Source organism: Stigmatopora nigra, chromosome 13 (assembly GCF_051989575.1).
Source record: "Stigmatopora nigra isolate UIUO_SnigA chromosome 13, RoL_Snig_1.1, whole genome shotgun sequence".
NCBI classification, from domain to species: domain Eukaryota; kingdom Metazoa; phylum Chordata; class Actinopteri; order Syngnathiformes; family Syngnathidae; genus Stigmatopora; species Stigmatopora nigra.
The window spans coordinates 13,183,500-13,202,825 of NC_135520.1; the positions used below are offsets into that span (position 1 = coordinate 13,183,500).

The 19,326-nt window shown below is 44.1% G+C and overlaps 1 protein-coding gene across 4 annotated transcripts in view; it reads left to right on the forward strand.

Annotated features, from left to right (window-relative positions):
* Positions 1-19,326, forward strand: part of setd3 (SET domain containing 3, actin histidine methyltransferase) — a 48,973-nt gene that overhangs the window by 17,726 nt on the left and 11,921 nt on the right. For 3 of the 4 annotated variants that reach the window (XM_077731417.1, XM_077731419.1, XM_077731418.1), the window contains exons 6-10: positions 1-43; positions 8,547-8,605; positions 12,366-12,480; positions 14,542-14,616; positions 17,526-17,692. The exon at positions 1-43 is cut by the window's left edge and continues 214 nt beyond it. In XM_077731417.1, the coding sequence (XP_077587543.1) occupies positions 1-43; positions 8,547-8,605; positions 12,366-12,480; positions 14,542-14,616; positions 17,526-17,692 (459 nt within the window). Of the gene's footprint in view, positions 44-8,546; positions 8,606-12,365; positions 12,481-14,541; positions 14,703-17,525; positions 17,693-19,326 lie in introns of those variants that run through there. The other variant, XR_013328354.1, reaches the window with a different exon arrangement.

Consider the following 19,326-nt stretch of genomic DNA (forward strand, 5'->3'; position numbering starts at 1 on the left):
AAACACTGGACGCCAGTATGCCTATTTCTACAAACTCTTGCAGGTAAGGGAAATTTATTTTGCAACAGCTTAGATAATTCTGAATGTCTTAATTATTATACAACCTCTATTTAAATGATGATTTGATATTTTATTTTAAACAAATGTTATACTTGACCAGGGTATTTATTTTAACCATTTATTTATCCCACCTAATAACATCAACCTAAGACTGATATAATTGATTGCTGTATCTGCATGAAATCATTTTGAACATAAAAGTACGTTGTTTAGATCAGAAACGCAATTACATTTTATTTTGCCTTTTCCTATCATAACGTATGGTTTACTCATGGTTGCACAAGGAATATGCAACTTTTCTCATTTCATTTCGGGAGGTGGTATTGAAAATGCTGTACCATCATAGGCACACTTGTATTCTGATTCTGTTTTTACAGCTTTTTTACAGCTTTTTTATCTTTTATTTTTGCGTTTTATTGTCTCTTAAGATTTTACTTGATACTTGACTTTATATTTTATGTTTCATACTTTAATGTTTTAAAACTTTACTTTCGAGACTCTACTCCGAGACTCAAGTTGTGCGAGAGGCAGTCTTTGATAGATTAGTTTAGTTTATCTTTGCAAATTCTGGACATTACATTTTTGACCCACTCAGCCATGCCGCCGCTGTTTTACACAAAGGATCAGCTATTAGCGCTACGCATTACGCATTACCTGGATGACCCTGGACCTGGACCTCCCTGCGGAGTTAAAGAGGAAGAGAAGAGGATGCAGAGCTGGACGAAAACGTCAGGAGAGAAAGGAACGCTTCAGACCCAGGATTCGATCTATTATTATGGGGAACCTAAGATCTCTCACCAAGATGGAAGAGCTAATGGCACTTACCAAACTACAACGACAATATCGGAGAATCTGCATTATGTGCTTAAAGGAGACCTGCCTGAATGGGCTAACACCAGACTCTCTCGTCTCCTTGGATGGCTTTCAGCTCGTGAGGGCGAACAGAGATGCTGAGGAGAGCGGTAGGAAGAAAGGTGGGCGAGCTGTTTTTATTAATAGTAGATGGTGCAGCCATATTACAGCATATTACTGTGAAGGAGCAACTCTCCACTCGAGATATGAAAAAAAAATGAAAATCAGACATAGGCATTGTCGTCATCATTGACTTGACAAAATGCCTAGTAGTCATCATACCCTCAGCAGCGTATGACGAAATTGTATTGTGCTTCTCCACAAGTTCGTCTTCCCAGGCAAGACACATTTATGACATTTATTTATGACATATTCATACTTGTTAGCTCTCCGCCTTAAGCGCCATCAATCCGGCGACTGCAAGTTGCCTCACCGATGCCAACAAGATAGTAGCTAGTAGCTGTAAGCATCAAGCTGTTTTACATCCCCCGGCAGTTCTCACGCATTATCATAATGACTGACTATATACCTCCTTCCGCCGATGCGGCAGTCCCTCGCGAGCTGCTTCACGCTACTGTGTCCCAGCTGCAGACATAACACCCCCAGTCTCTTCCTATCTCTGGTGATTTTAACCATGCTTCCTTGGCTTCTACTATCCCCACCCACCCTCACTTAGTATGTGAAGTGCCACACCAGGGAACAAAAAACTCTGGACCTGCTGTATGCCAACACAAAGGAGGCATACAGCTCAGTCCTCCGGCCCCCACTGGGCCGCTCAAACCACAACCTGGTCCATCTGATCCCCACCTACATCCCTATGGTAAGGAAAATAAAACTTTCCACGAGGAACATACAAAGTAGGACCGAGGAGACCAGCATGGTACGAAGGGACTGTTTCGAGACCACTGACGGGGAGGTGCTGTGCAATTCACATGGGAAAGACATTGACAGCTTGACCCACTGCATCACAGATTATATTAACTTCTGGGCTGAAAACATTGTACCGTCCAAGAAGGTCTGTTGTTTCTCCAACAATAAGCCGTCGGTCACCAGAGATCTAAGGAACAAGAAGGAGGGCGTTTAGGTTTGGCGAGAATATACTACCACCTACCTGATGCACAGGTCTCTTTCACACCTAAACAACTCAGGAAGCACGGTCAGCATGTTTTTTTTAACCTCTCCAGTGCGTTCAACATCATTCAGCCGGTTCTACTGACAGGGAAACTGGAAGAGGCTTGAGTAAGGGACCACCTAGCCCAGGGGTGTCAAACATACGGCCAGCGGGCCGGATCCGGCCCGTCTGGTGGTTTGGTACGGCCCGGGGAAGAAAGCTGCGTTGTATTAAAAAAATAGGAATTTTCTTTAAAATGTGTACTTCCTGTTTTTTCCGCTAGCGGGCGCATTGTTTTAGTACGTGCAGACAACATGAATTGAGATTTATTTATGTTCTTATGTTATTCTCTTGTTCATAATATATTGTTCATAATGTAAAAGGAAAATTCTGTTAATAAACATTTAGATAATTTACTCATTCTTTGCACTAATTATTAGAATTAGTAACTAATACAAAGGGAAAAAGTGCATACATACATATATATATATATATATATATATATATATATATATATATATATATATATATATATATATATATATATATATATATATATATATATATATATATATATATATATATATATATATATATATATATATATATATATATATATATATATATATATATATATATATATATATATATATATATATATATATATACATATATATATATACATATACATATATATATATATATATATATATATATATATATATATATATATATATATATATATATATATTCATGTATTTATTTATTTACTTACTTATTATCTATCTCTTTATGTCTAAAATGCCTCAATTTCTGCATTCTCACCCTCTTGCTACCGTGACAACGAAATTTCCCAAATACGTAATGAATAATGTTGTCCAATTCAGCAAAAACGTAGTGTGAGAACCACTTTTCAAGCGTCCCAAAGCTCAGGAAACCTCAAGAAATTGGCCATCATACACAATGAATGCACACAACCTAAAGTGTAGCTAGACTGATCTCAAGAAAAATCATCACATGGTATTTCTGGGGTACTGTATGAATCAAAAGCATATTATTAGGGTCAATATCATAAGAAAGTTAATATGCCTGTCTTTGTAAATGCAAAATATCAAATTTTTCAATTTGAATCAATAAATAAGTATCTTGATGAGAACCTGATTTTTTTCTGATGACAGAAATTACAATCTTCTTAACCAGAAGTTAAAGACATTGCCATATTACTTTTAATGTCCAAACATCTCAATTATTTTGATGGTTCATATTACTGCAATAATTGTCACTTTCGAACAAATACAACAAAAAACATATCAAAATGGAATTTTGTGTTTATTTCAAAATCAAGGTGTTAGTTCTGAAAATACAACTTCAGGAGCAGGCTAAGAAAGAGTGAGATCAATTTAAATAGAAAATAGGTTTATTACCAGACAGCAAAGTGGACAGTGAGAGTCCCTACAGTGGGGTCCTGTTCAGCGCGATGTTCCTGCAACTCTAGTCGAATGACCAGTGATTTTGTCTTAAATACAGGCAAAACTGACAGTTGTCATTAGGACTTTGGACATATACGTTTCAGTCATTTGCAGGGCAAAAAGTAATTGATCAGTGTCGGACATGTCAACCCTATCACAAGACTAGGATTGATTATTCAGTCAGACAGTTGGGTGACTACGATGCTGTTACACTCACAAAAACTAATACAATATGAACAAGCAATTGCAAAGAGACTTTGTCCTATCTTACATATCCCTCCTGTTTGTGAGTATAAACCAGTGCTTCTCAAATAGTGGGGCGCGCCCCCCTGGGGGGGCGTGGTGCGATACCTGGGGGGGCGTGGTGCGATACCTGGGGGGGGGCACGTGTAACCCTGGGGAACAGGATTTTATTTGGCCGTACTAGTATAAAGTGTAATTGCGCATCCACTACAGTAGCTGGCAGTGGCGCTCTCATTTATTTTTTATTTCAGGCATTGATGCACTTAAAATCTTTTCTCTGTTGCAGACTTAAAACAAGATTTAATAAAGTTATTCTTTGTAAGTTTGACGATATTTCTTTCTTTTTTTCCTTTTCTTTAATGTTAATAAGGATAAAATGTTATACTTTTTTTTTATACAATTTTATAAAATCATTTTATTTATAGTTACGGTGGGAAGTGGGGAGGGCGCGAATAGTTTTCTTCTTGCTAGGGGGGGCCTAACAGAAAATAATTGAGAAGCACTGGTATAAACACATCAGAACCTAGTTTGTTAGAGACGCTACTTTTGAACAAAATTCTTCACAAATTACTTCACACTGGAGTTTAGACCGACCAGGAGGGGTACCTGGTGTCTCAGAATAGGAAAGACATATAAATCAGTGTCAGACAGTAGCACAACATCAGGGTCAGATTGGGATATGGATTGTTGCATGTGAATACGAGTTAGCATTAGCTGGGTTTCAACAATCATGGCATGTTGAGAAGCTGAGAAGCAGGGCAAACAACAGGTTAGGATAACAAGCATAAGAGCAATGACAGTCACGTGTCCATGAGCCCAAGAAGAACAAGACAACCCATTGTTGTTGTGGAATCGGATCTTAGGTTATAGCATCCTGTATGTTCTTCATAGTTTGTTGGGCATCATGAACTCAGTAGAATGCGCCCGCAGGGATGAAGGCGCATCACGAGTGTCCCACAATGGCACACACACCTCCCCACTGGGTGGCCACTCCGTCAAGAGCAGGGCGGCCCTGGAAAATCACCTGGGCCGTGGCGGCTACCTGGGCCTCTCGGCTGCAGCAGCCAGACTGATGCGCCGTTACAGGCCCGGAACCTGCAGTCACTGGCCTCCAGGCGCAGGGCGTTCCTTGCCACACGCACCCAGGGGAACAGACCCATTAGGTTTTTTGGAGGAGACTGACCAGTGTTTGTGTTTGAGGGGCACATCCGAGCCCCACACTGGATCCTGGTCGTGAGCTCCGACACTAGTTCATCAGTGTTGACGGTGGTGGCCAACTTGGTGAAGTTAGCGGTCAAAATCACACGGTGAGGTCCGTCCCCACGTGGAGATAACCAGCACTTTCTTTTTATCACCTTGACGAGTACCAGGTCGCCTGGGGACAGGATCTCCCGTGTGGGAGACCGAGAAGATGTCGGCAGTTCTTTCTTGCAACATTTAACCACTGAGTGAGAGAATCTGTTTCTCCAGTCTCCTCCACCACCAGTCTGACTCTTACTGTTCCATTGATTCTTTCAATGAGTCCAGCACTTTGGGGGCGGTAGTCACAATGATACCTCAGGTCGATTCCAAGATGCCGTCCCATAGCTTGGATCACGTGGCTCACGAAGCGAGCACCACCATCACTCAAAATGACTTGTGGTATTCCATGGCTTGGAATGATCCTTTCGCATATGGCTTTTGCTACTGCTGTGGCGTCCGTTTTCTTGGTTGGACATATCTCAACCCACTTGGTCAATGACCACCAGACTACCTGTATATGCCACCTTGGTTCAGCTCGATGAAATCCATGTTCAGAAGCTCGCAGGGATATGTCCATGTCTGCCTTGTTCCTCGTTTGTGTCGTTCATTGCCTTGAGAGTTTTGTCTACAGCAGGTGAGACAGTTTCTGGAAATGTTTTATTTTTTAAAGTAGGTTTGGTGACCTCTGGGAACATGCATTGTTTGTTGTACTACACTGATCATCCCCCCTGTTGAGACATGGCTCCTCCCATGGCTCAATTTTGCAATTACTTCCAACAATGATTGTGGGATGCATGGTTTGTTTGCATAGAGGCCGTTCTCGCGTTGAGTGGCTCCTTCCACCTCCCACTGCAGCTTCTCTTTTTCTGGTCGTTTATTTGAACCCTTTCTAAGAAGGCATATTCTCAATTGAAACGCTTTCACCTCTTTTTTTTGCATATGGAGACAATAAGACCAATAAAAATAGTTTCCAATGGTTTTATGGCATTGCTTGCTGAGCAATAATCTTTCCAATCTATCTATACTGGAGTGGTTGGCGTTTGGTTTTATTACGTCAGAAAGTTTAACTCACCTGTCTCCTCAAGCGTTTCAACTGAGAGAACCTTCTTACAGTGCAAAAGGCGGATCCGCATCCCCCTCTCGGCTATTTTCACGTCGGTTGGTTGGTCAGCAATGCTTGGTATGGACTTTCCCACTTTAAGGCTCCACCTGGCACCACTGTTGGTCAGTTTCCTGTTGAGAAGCACAATCTCCTTCTGCTAACCCAAATTCAATGCATTTCCTTCAGGATTTTTTTTCTTTGCCCCCAGAAATCCCCATTGTGCAGAGCTGATTTTTTGTTCCTCCACGTCAAGTTTCACATTTTGCATTTTCATCAAAAATGTCATTTGACGAAATATTTATTTATTTATTTCCATAATTTGTCACTGCCATCCCTGAAAAAGGGCTTATTGGCGAACACAGAATTCGATTTCAAATTTCTAAATCCTTTTCCACCTTGATATCTAACCGATTGATTATATTTCGGTGGCCAGCCAATAAAAAAAACACAAAAAGACAGACAAACGTTCATGCTCACACTCATAATCAGACAGCAGTGGTCTGCAAATTTTCATCACTTATGAAGAGCGCCATCCCAAGTTTGAGCTTCTTGGTAGCTAATCACCTTTTGCTGTTCTATCAGCAATAATCATTCCTAAAGGAAATAGGACGACGTCATTTGATTAACATCAATTGATGCTCATGTAATCCGTAAATCATTAACAAGCAAATAATTCTTAATACTTATGGTCTAATTTTCAAATTACCCCTGTATTGCTAACCATCCAAGGATAGGTAAATTTACTGGCTGAATTCCTATTGTTTTCCTATTGACTCATCTCACCCCCACCAAGGAGACGATGTTTACTTAAGATAAGAGCCATTTTTTACAGGAACACTGCACACAAAATATATGAACTCCACTTTATTTTCCTCAAGTCAACTCTCTGCACACCTTCAGCTGCTTTTGCTACACATTCTTTTCTATTCACTTACAAAACTCTTTTATTCAACAATTCCCTTTCTACGTTCATCAAACCTTTCACATATCCTTCAAATTGGTACTGAAACCTTTCCTATCCACCCATCGTGGCAGACAGTCAACTTCCCACATTACGCATCCGCACATACCCCACATCTAGCAACCCCCCAATGTCCACCCGGCAGTCTGACAATAAACCCACTTACCTTGTCACTTTCCGGATTAATCACTGTTGGGGCTACCAGCCAACACTTAAATAAACTCGAACACAGGAACACACTGAGGCGGATGGAATGAAAGTTGAAGGCCGCGTCTGCAGAGGCGGGGGAGTGGACCATCCTGAGGCCCGAGTGGGTGACTACTCTCCAAGCTCCTCTAAGCTATCTCCCGCCGAAAAGCTGCTTCAACGGTGGTTTTATTAGAGATAAGACAAGTCATAAAAATGGGAGGCGTTTGTACAAATGAAGGAGGTGGAGTGCAGAAGGTGTAGTGCACATTTTAACCAATAGGTGTAAGTTAAATTCTATTCTAGTAACTTTTAATACATCATAGTAAAAAGGGTGCAAGACTAAATATAAGAATACAAATATATTTCACAATCACTTCCTTAATAATTTAAACAACAATTCTATTCTAAATTTGTAGAAATTGATTTTTACTTTGTGATTCACCCAATATTTCTGAAAACGCCAAGACCAAAAAGTCCCCGGCTTTTGTCTTAGGAGAGTCCCTGACTCTATTAACAGACCAAGACTATAAGTCCGCGACTCATTCTTGTTCTACTTATGTTGGTTCTACCCAAAAACTATTATGTTCGACGCACGCTGGTCCCGTAACCGAAAAACTATTATGTCATATCATAAGCTGGTCCCTGACCGCAAACTGTTAATCCTACCGCAGTGATACGACTCATTCAAATTATCACACTTCACGGAGACAGAAATCAAAGGGTGAACTCACGATCTTTCTCGTTCCGGACCTGCCCTATTTCGGGAACCCGTCACCAGATCACCGGAGCGGCGAGGGAACGTCCGCCGGGTTGACTCTTTTAATGGAGGATGTTGTCGTCGTGCTCCGTCGTCGCTCCGGCAATTGTTGGCTGTTGGGCCTCGGGCTTTCGGCACTAAAGTATGTTAGGTCTGAAGATACAACTTCAGGAGCAGGCTAAGAAAGAGTGAGATCAATTTAAATAGAAAATAGGTTTATTACCAGACTGCAAAGTGGACAGTGGGAGTCCCTACAGTGGGGTCCTTTTCAGCGTGAAGAAGCGTCGAAGTAGAAATACAACAAAAAATCAAAGTGCAATTTTGTTTTATTTCAAAATCAAAGCTGCTCGCTTAGGCCAGTCAGACTAAGTTCAACTCGGTTTAACGTCACCGCCCTTGGTAAGATGGCTTCCCAGGACCTGATAAGATGGCAGTGCCCTGAGCGAGCAGTGACGGGAACGGGAGTTTTTTCAGGTTTTATGCAAGATATGATGATATAGACAAATAGTATCATATTCTGTTCTTTCATCTTGCCAATTATCTTTTCCTACAATTTGCAGACTCATCCAGCTGCTGATGTGTTATCCTTGAAGGAGAACTTCACATTTGATGACTATAGGTAGGTGTGTAACAAAGAGCTTTACATACTTTAGTTCTCCAAGAGCACCATGTACACTTAACTGAGCTTCATCTCACAGAGCAGTTCAATGTTTGAAAATGTGATTGAATATGATCCTTACAGGAAATTTAAGCTGAGCCTCCTCTCTGTTTCCCTTCTTAATTTCAACACTTTAATAGAACTATACACTTAAACAATGTTAATCAATTTCACGGCAACATCTGAGTAATTCTCTTGTCTTCTCTCTTTTTCTCACTGAGAGGAAGTGATGCTACCATCGTCCAAGTGCTCTCATAATAAGTCATGCTTGTGAGAATGAGGCAAAGATCAAACCATTTTTTTCAATCAGAATATTTTTGCTTCAAAACAAAGAAACCAGGGTTATGTTGAAAATAAATAGTAACACTTGCCTCGTGTTATAAATGACAAACAGTTCACGTCCTACAGAAACAATAGAACATTTGAGAAAAAATATAAACAATAATGAGACAACAGGTTACAAATGGCAAGCCCAAAACTTGACAAAATATTCCTCTATTCATTGTAATCAGATCAACGTACGACTACATTTGCGTATATTACACTTTATTTCTTATTTTCAAAACAAAACAAAGTAAAATCAAGTTAGAATTGGAACAACTGTATATTACAGTGGGTTTTAAATAATTTTAAATAATAGGATATCCTGAGGTCCTGAAAAACAGATGTAACTAAGATTTACGGGGGGGTCCTAAAAAATGTATGCACATTAAAAATAATTGTAAACGTGGTGTTTAATTAGAATTTTATTATTTCAAAAGTGTGACAATATTTACATGTATAAGTATTAACCGACATAATTGTACCTATTGGGCAACTGAGAATCCACATGTTACTGTCGACTGTCAATTTACTGGAAATTACTGTATGGTGTGGTTTATCATCAAGAGGATTAATTGTACCATTCTTTTTTGACGCAACTGTAACCGGTCCCATTCACTTGAACTTGCTGCAACAATCTTTTATGCCATGCATTTGAGACAATTTTGAAGTTGAAGAGGTTTATTTTCAGCAAGATGGTGCCACCTCGACATTACCATCGCGGTGTTAGGTCCTTTGTTGATGAGGTTTTGCCAAACAGGTGGATCGGACGAAGAGGTTTTGTTGAATATCCTCCCCGTTCACCTGACCTCACACCACTCAATTTTTTTCCTATGGGGATACCTGAAACACAACGTTTACGCTACGAAACATGCAACAATAGTGAATTAAGAGATGCCATTGAGCATTAATACACCCAAATACCAAGAGAATTGTTTTGTAATGTGTGCGATTCTATTGTTTGGCGTTGTCAAAGTGTGCGCCAGTTTGAGAACAAGCAGTGAAAAAACTGAAAAGCGATGTATGTGCTTTTCCCCCTGGTTGCACTGATTCCAGATGTGTGTTTTCATATTGAAGCATTTAAACAATCACATTTCAGCCATTATTTGTTTCCAGGGTCAGAAATCTGCCTCAAGGCCTTCACAATCAGTTCTGCTGGCTCTGCTGCGTTAAACAAGCGTCGATAAGACTGTTGCTTCCAATCAGAATTCGATTTGGTGACTCCAAGGCCATTTGGCAGGCATAGGGATACGTCATCGCTTTCAACAACTATGATTGGCTAGTAAGCAGACCAAAACCAAAGTGAGCCAACCATATCTCCATATCTCCATATCCCCATAACTCCATAACTCCATGACTCCATAACTCCAAATCTCTATGTTAGAGAGAGAGAGAGACACACAGTATGTACATGTACGTAATAAGATGAATAAAATGAAGGAGGAGAAGGAGTGCTACGTGCTCCCGCATCGCCAACAGACCACTGCATAAAACACTGTTGATGCCACCACCGTGTCGTAAAAGGTCCTCAGCAGTGTCTCCTCAGTAGGTAGAAGTTGCTCTGGCCCCTTTTATACATGGCATCTATGTTAGTGGACCAGTCTAGTTTTTTGTTGAGTGTTGTGTTCAAGGACTCTTGCTACCAGCAGATAGATAGATATCACTTGCAGGAACACTTGCATTTTGTTCCTACATTGTGACAGACTTAGCGCTTCTTTATGTAATTGTTATGTCAAATGAAGGCGTGATTGTTTTAATTCAAATGAAGTTTGTTTTTAGTTTCCTAAATTGTTATTATAGTTACAGATGTTGTTTTTGCTTATGCATGTTGGATTAATCAATAACCTTGTAATTGTTTAGATTCATGGCTTTAAAGCCGTACGAGAAACTACTGTTCGGGGAGATACTTTGGAGATCGGGTGGAATTCTTGAAGTCTTGATGTATCTACCCTTATAAGGTTTTAGCAGAGATGCAAATTATTTGAATAAATGTCAATAATTGAATCAGATGTCTGCCTGCAGTGATTGATAATTATATCAGAAGTGTAATTATTAATGAACCTACCTCCAAGTTCACCACGGAGTTCAAGATGGCGGCGCGCTCGGGCGCAGCGGCTCATTGCTCTCCAGTTCGTTTGAATATGTCAGTTAAGAGGTCTTGCCTGAGATGGCGGACCTGTGGAGAAGCACTATACAATTTCGTCATACGCAGCTGAGGGTATGAATGACTATTAGGCTTTTTGTCAAGTCAATGATGACGACAATGCCTATGTCTGATATAAAAAGTGACTTTGTCATTTTATCTTAATGTTATCTTACATCGACCACAAGACAATCGATCAGCCTTAACAACTACAGTTGTACCTCGACATACGAGTGGCCTGACATACGAGAAATTCGAGATACGAGTAAAAATTTTGGCAAATGTTTATCTTGAGATACGAGACAAAACATGAGCAGACAGCAGATGTGAGATGCTGCTCATCAAAACATCATGGCCATTGTCTCTCTACCCGCAACTCGTGTTATGTCTCTGTGGTCGCAACTCCCTCTTTGTAATGTCTCTGCCTGCACTGGGTGAAGCGTTGCATTTTTTCAGTGTTTTTTTTCTCTCGTTAGTCATTGTGAATGGTGAGGCAATATACTAGTTATATTAACTACTCGTTGACAAGTGGTCATGTGTTATCCTACTGTGAGGACATATGTGTTCATAATTTTTGGAATATTTTGAAGGAAATACAAAAGCAAACTACCATCGATAGGTTCCATCTGAAACTCAGGTTGAAGGCGGGGCAAACAGAGCCAACTGGGCATCAAGCTGGGAAAAGAAAGATATGAAAAATGCAAAACAAGATTAGAATTAAGTTTAGTGTACGGTTAGATAGTTATTTTTGAGTGTGTCGGCATCCAAATCCAAGTTCATTTGAAATTCTTTATGTTATATTACGGTTCTACAGTGCAACCCTCTGTGTGGAGTTAGCATATTTTGCTCACGCAGCTGGATATTACATGCAAACTCCACACAGGAAGGTCGGAACCCACCTACGATTGAAACCACATTTTGAGTGCTAGGCTGCCTAATTAAAATTCAATACATTTATTGTTAATATTGTTATTTTTTTAGTAATTTCAGTGGACCTTTGGAGGGTTATCTATTTTTTTCTTCCATTAACAGAAGGGTTTAAACATTTCATTCGACATTTATATGCACAATATTTCCATGTTCATTTAATCAGAATAATAATTTCTCAAATTTTTATTTCAATTGTGTGTCTGCAGTCCTTATGAATCTTTTTGAGGATTTTGGGCTGTTCAAAAACTATGATTAAAAGCATATACGATCTTCAAGAAATATTGATAAATCCTTGAGGGATAATATGTGATTTTGATTGTTCTGCAGGTGGGCTGTGTCTTCAGTCATGACCCGTCAGAACCAGATTCCTACTGAGGATGGAAGTCGAATTACTCAGGCCCTAATACCTGTTTGGGACATGTGTAACCACACAAATGGAATGGTATGGTGGAAATTACTACTCACACTTATATTTTGTAATTGACGTCACGTTGCATTCTGCTTGAAAATCTCTATATTCTGCTGGCTCCCAATGGCTGTCTCTCAACAACTCTGGACCGCCATAGGTCGTCACAGAATTGTCATAGGTTTTTGTTTTTTTTCTCGAGTCTTGTTCAAGCAAGTTTGTTGGTTATTTAAAATTACTGGTGCAAATGAACAAGTGTCTCCTGTTATCCTTTGAAGATAACGGAAGATGCTGAATTAAATGAGTTACATATTGATGTTTATTTACAGCACCCAAGTGTACATAGAAGCCACAGTATTTCTTCAAAATGATAATTGACTCTTGAAAGGTAGAGAGTCATCACCTTATCAAGGTTATGGTTTGTGTGTCCCACTGATCCTCGGTGCTATGTTGTCTGGGGCCTTGAGCCCCTGGTAGGGTCATCCATGGCAAACTTCTCTGAGGTGAGGGACCAGACAAAGCATGACTAAGACCTCTTATGATGAGCAACATTCTTGAATGAGGTCAGTTCTGTAGAGAGGTCCAAAGCAAAGTTACACAGCGCTGGGTCGTAATCATGGTCGTGTTAGTGGGCCTTGTGGCCCCTCCAGCACTGGACCTGTGAAGCACGTCCACCCACACATCTGGGCCTGACAGACAGTCGATTATTTTTGAAAAAGTAGGGCCGAAGGAGAACGTAAACACAAACAAGCAAGAAGTAGCGGCGATAAATAACCTGGTGAATGGGCATGAAAAGCATTTGTCCTGATATACACCACACACAGAGTGATCTTTGGAAATGCCGCTATTAGCTCAAAAGTATGCTGTTTTCCTTGCTATGTGTGTATATATGTGTAGATATGGGCGTATATGTATATATGTGCGTATGTATGTGTGTATATACATGCGCATATGTGTGTTTATGTGTATATATGTGTATATATGTGTATATATGTGTATATATGTGTGTATATATGTGCACATAAACGTGCGTATATATGTGCGGATATGTGCGTATATGTGTGTATATATGTGCGTATAACAGTGGCGGTCTGTGCATTTTCTCGTAGCGCCTTCAACGAATCAATCCAACCCTCAAAAACGATTTTATGGCTATAAAACCTCGTGTGCGGTAGATTGGTCGCCGTCTTTTGGTCGCCCGACCCGCGACAACGGGCGACCAAAAGACCAGTGACCAATAGACCGGTGACAAAACCAGGTAAAAGAACACGGTCTACACATCAAATGAAAGCCAACAATGGCCATGAGCAGTTTCACTGAGCTGACGTGTGAGAGTAAGAGTATAAGAGTTTGTATGTACATCCATTGTTCCTTTAAGAAGCTACGTCAGTCAGGGTCTTAATAATTTCTCAAACAAAAAAGAATAAAAGTCTGGGGAATTTGGAGCTTTTCTTTAGCCTAATAATTGCTAGGGCATTAAGTTTGAATAAATAGTAATTTGCAGTTGGTATTTAGAGAATTTGAGCAACAATTTAAATGGTAAATATCAATTACTTTCCGGGCGACCAAAAGATCGGCGACCAAAAGACCGGCGACCAATCGTCTACCAAAACCAACTGCAGCTACAGCTGCGACACATAGAACGTAATCAATAAATCAATGCACAAAAATGGGGTAAAATCCACTTCCTAACAGCATTAAATGATTAAATACGAATACTGGAGCTTTTCAGACATTACAACTCGGCCAGGGGGTGATTTTTCCGGGAAAAGACAGCTATGAACGTCAATGGCGTCGCGGCAGACATTGTCGGAAAATGGGGTAAAATTGTGGGGGCTTTGAGGCAGATTTCTGACCCTTGCAACAAATAATGGCTGAAATGTGATTGTTTTTCTGAACTGAATTTAAGTCCTCTTACATTTCATAATATTAATAATGACTCAAATGTAATTTAATATTTTTTATTTATAAGTGTTGAGTAGAAAAGTATCCATTCACTTTAAACATCTTATAACAAGACCTAATGCACAATATTTTGAAAGCCAGTTTGAAAGTTGTAAAAACAAAACTCGAGAAGTGTTTCCTTTGTATTTGCAGATCACAACTGGCTACAATGTGGAGGATGATCGTTGTGAATGTGCGGCTCTCCGCAATTACAAGGAGAATGAGCAGGTGCAGTGGGACTCCTGTTTTCAATAAGCCATCATTTTATTGTCGTCCAATCGTCCCTATCCTCTGTCTATATATTTACAGAAAGGGTGAGTGAGTATGTGAGTGAGTGAAAGAGATAGTGAGTGTGTGAGAATATGTGAAATAGTGTGCGAGTGAATAAGTGAGAGAGAGTGAGTTAGTGAGTCGGTGAGAGTGAGTGAGGCGTCCGACGGCGGCGCGTCCGGCGGCGGCGCGTCCGGCGGCGGCGCGTCCGGCGGCGGCGCGTCCGGCGGGGCCGCGTCCGGCGGGGCCGCGTCCGGCGGCGGCGCGTCCGGCGGCGGCGCGTCCGGCGGCGGCGCGTCCGGCGGGGGCGCGTCCGGCGGCGGCGCGTCCGGCGGGGGCGCGTCCGGCGGCGGCGCGTCCGGCGGCGGCGCGTCCGGCGGGGGCGTGTCCGGCGGGGGCGCGTCCGGCGGCGGCGGGGGCGCGTCCGGCGGCGGCGGGGGCGCGTCCGGCGGCGGCGGGGGCGCGTCCGGCGGCGGCGGGGGCGCGTCCGGCGGGGGCGCGTCCGGCGGGGGCGCGTCCGGCGGGGGCGTGTCTGGCGAGAGCTAGAGCGAGAGCGCGTCCGGCGAGAGCTAGAGTGAAAGCGCGTCCAGCGGGAGCCACAGCAAGAACGCGTCCAGCGAGAGCCAGAGCCAGAGCGCGTCCAGCGAGAGCCAGAGCGCGTCAGGCGAGACGTGTCCAATGTAATAACATGTAATAAAAACCCTGACACCAATTTTAAATTTCAAGCAATTTGAAAATCCTACCTTTTTTACAAGAATACAATTTTATTTCGATGCACTGTATTTTTTTTTGTCTCTAGATTTACATTTTTTATGGAACAAGAACCAATGCCGACTTTTTTGTCGGCGGCGCGTCCGGCGGCGGCGGGGGCGCGTCCGGCGGGGGCGCGTCCGGCGGGGGCGCGTCCGGCGGGGGCGCGTCCGGCGAGAGCTAGAGCGAGAGCACGTCCAGCGAGAGCCAGAGCGCGTCCAGCGAGAGCCAGAGCGCGTCAGGCGAGACGTGTCCAATGTAATAACATGTAATAAAAACCCTGACACCAATTTTAAATTTCAAGCAATTTGAAAATCCTACCTTTTTTACAAGAATACAATTTTATTTCGATGCACCGTATTTTTTTTTGTCTCTAGATTTACATTTTTTATGGAACAAGAACCAATGCCGACTTTTTTGTCGGCGGGGGCGCGTCCGGCGGCGGCGCGTCCGGCGCGTCCGGCGGCGGCGCGTCCGGCGGCGGCGCGTCCGGCGGGGGCGCGTCCGGCGGGGGCGCGTCCGGCGGCGGCGCGTCCGGCGGCTGCGCGTCCGGCGGCGGCGCGTCCGGCGGGGGCGCGTCCGGCGGCGGCGCGTCCGGCGGCGGCGCGTCCGGCGGCGGCGTGTCCGGCGGGGGCGCGTCCGGCGGCGGCGGGGGCGCGTCCGGCGGCGGCGGGGGCGCGTCCGGCGGCGGCGGGGGCGCGTCCGGCGGCGGCGGGGGCGCGTCCGGCGGCGGCGGGGGCGCGTCCGGCGGGGGCGCGTCTGGCGAGAGCTAGAGCGAGAGCGCGTCCGGCGGCGGCGCGTCCGGCGGCGGCGCGTCCGGCGGCGGCGTGTCCGGCGGGGGCGCGTCCGGCGGCGGCGGGGGCGCGTCCGGCGGCGGCGGGGGCGCGTCCGGCGGCGGCGGGGGCGCGTCCGGCGGGGGCGCGTCTGGCGAGAGCTAGAGCGAGAGCGCGTCCGGCGAGAGCTAGAGTGAAAGCGCGTCCAGCGGGAGCCACAGCAAGAACGCGTCCAGCGAGAGCCAGAGCCAGAGCGCGTCAGGCGAGACGTGTCCAATGTAATAACATGTAATAAAAACCCTGACACCAATTTTAAATTTCAAGCAATTTGAAAATCCTACCTTTTTTACAAGAATACAATTTTATTTCGATGCACCGTATTTTTTTTTGTCTCTAGATTTACATTTTTTATGGAACAAGAACCAATGCCGACTTTTTTGTCGGCGGGGGCGCGTCCGGCGGCGGCGCGTCCGGCGGCGGCGGGGGCGCGTCCGGCGGGGGCGCGTCCGGCGGGGGCGGGGGCGCGTCCGGCGGGGGCGCGTCCGGCGGGGGCGCGTCCGGCGGGGGCGCGTCCGGCGGGGGCGCGTCCGGCGGGGGCGCGTCCGGCGAGAGCTAGAGCGAGAGCGCGTCCAGCGAGAGCCAGAGCCAGAGCGCGTCCAGCGAGAGCCAGAGCGCGTCAGGCGAGACGTGTCCAATGTAATAACATGTAATAAAAACCCTGACACCAATTTTAAATTTCAAGCAATTTGAAAATCCTACCTTTTTTACAAGAATACAATTTTATTTCGATGCACCGTATTTTTTTTTGTCTCTAGATTTACATTTTTTATGGAACAAGAACCAATGCCGACTTTTTTGTCGGCGGGGGCGCGTCCGGCGGCGGCGCGTCCGGCGGCGGCGCGTCCGGCGGCGGCGCGTCCGGCGGCGGCGCGTCCGGCGGCGGCGCGTCCGGCGGCGGCGCGTCCGGCGGCGGCGCGTCCGGCGGCGGCGCGTCCGGCGGCGGCGCGTCCGGCGGCGGCGCGTCCGGCGGGGGCGCGTCCGGCGGCGGCGCGTCCGGCGGGGGCGCGTCCGGCGGGGGCGCGTCTGGCGGGGGCGCGTCCGGCGAGAGCTAGAGCGAGAGCGCGTCCGGCGAGAGCTAGAGTGAAAGCGCGTCCAGCGGGAGCCACAGCCAGAACGCGTCCAGCGAGAGCCAGAGCCAGAGCGCGTCAGGCGAGACGTGTCCAATGTAATAACATGTAATAAAAACCCTGACACCAATTTTAAATTTCAAGCAATTTGAAAATCCTACCTTTTTTAAAAGAATACAATTTTATTTCGATGCACCGTATTTTTTTTTGTCTCTAGATTTACATTTTTTATGGAGCAAGAACCAATGCCGACTTTTTTGTCCATAATGGCTTCTTCTTCCAAGACAACATCCATGATCAATTGAAGATCAAGCTGGGCATCAGTAAAAGTGAGAGACTTTATTCCATGAAAGCAGAGGTTCTGGCACGTGCGGGTATCCCAGTGTATGTATAAATATTGATTTTTACTCTTTTTCCTTTTTTTTATTTTCATAGCATCAAATTATTGTTATTGGGACCTAAACTGACTTGACTTGTATTTTAGTTATTGTCGAATTTTAACATTAATTACTGTCTAATTATCTAATCTATAGAAAAATACTAGAGGCATTGTCATTTGGTCCCATGATAAAGCAGGACTATTTGCACTCAAGAGATTCCAGTTAGCCATAAAATCTAACTCAACCTTAAGACATGATATTGCGTTTTTTCTTTTTAAGAAAATCATTCAAAAGATGTAATTATGTACATAAACCCTTTTTATTACCCATGTAACATATTTATATTACAGAATACCAGATTAGATGTATAGTGGGGAACATTTTTATTTAGTCAACCACCAATTGTGCAAGTATTCTACTTGAAAATATTAGATGTGCCTGGGTTCAAATCCAGGTTTCGTCCCAAATGTGCAGAGTTTGTATGGTCTCCCCGGGCATGTGTGGATTTCCTCCGGGTACTCCGGTTTCCTCCCAAATTCCAAAAACATTCATGGTAGGCTGATTTGACACTAAATTACCTCCAGGTATGGGCGTAAGTGTTCATGGTTGATCGTCTCCTTGTGCTTTGTGATCGGCTGGCCACCGAAACAGGGTGTCCCCCGCCTCCAGCCTGTAGTCAGCTTGGATATGCCCCATCACCCCCCACAACCCTAATGAGGATAAAGCAGTTCAGAAAATGAGATGAGAGAGAGAAATTTGTTATATTTAGTGCTTATTTGGCTCCTTGAACTCATTGAAAAAAACTTTGTTTTAATAATAATAATCAGACAAATGCTCAGTCGTCATTATTGACTCGACAAAAGTCTATTCAATATCATACTCAGAATCTGCGTATGACAAAATTGGTAGTGCTTCAAATTAGTGAAAATATTTTCAGACTTGTAATTTGGCATTCTGCCATGATGGATAAATTGCATTAACACCCCCCCAAGACCAATCCCCCCCCAATCCTGAAGGATGCAGGAAAAAACTCCTTTAGCCTATTTGTCCGTACTTTGTGAGACCTATAGCGTTTGCCAGAGGGCAGCAGCTGGAACAGATTGTGACCAGGGTGGTATGGGTCCCCGATGATGTTCCTGGATCTGGTGAGGTAACTAGGGCTGGCAATGTCTTCCAGTGAGGGCAGAGAGCAGCTGACGATCTTCTGGGCAGTGTAAATCACTCTGCGTGGCTTTTTTGTCTGCTGTCATGCTTTCAGCGCACCATACTGTGATGCCAGGATGCTTCTCAGTGGCTCTATAGAAGGTTACCAGAAGCTTAGTGTCCAAGATGTTCCTCCTGAGTACCCTGAGGAAATGGAGTCGTTTTGGGCCTTCTTCACTACTGCTGTGGTGTTTGTACACCAGGAGAGCTAAACGATGACATGGACCCCCAGGAATTTAAAGGACTGGACCATGTCTACACATACTTATGAAGAGTAGGGCCAGATCGGTGCTGTGCTTGCAAAAGTCCAGGATTATTTCTTTAGTTTAGAGGACTCCGTACACAGCCTTGAGGGGAGACAGTGCTCAGTATAATGGAGGATGAGAGGTGGGGACCAAGTCTAAGAGTTTAATGTTGTTTTATTCATGCCATCCC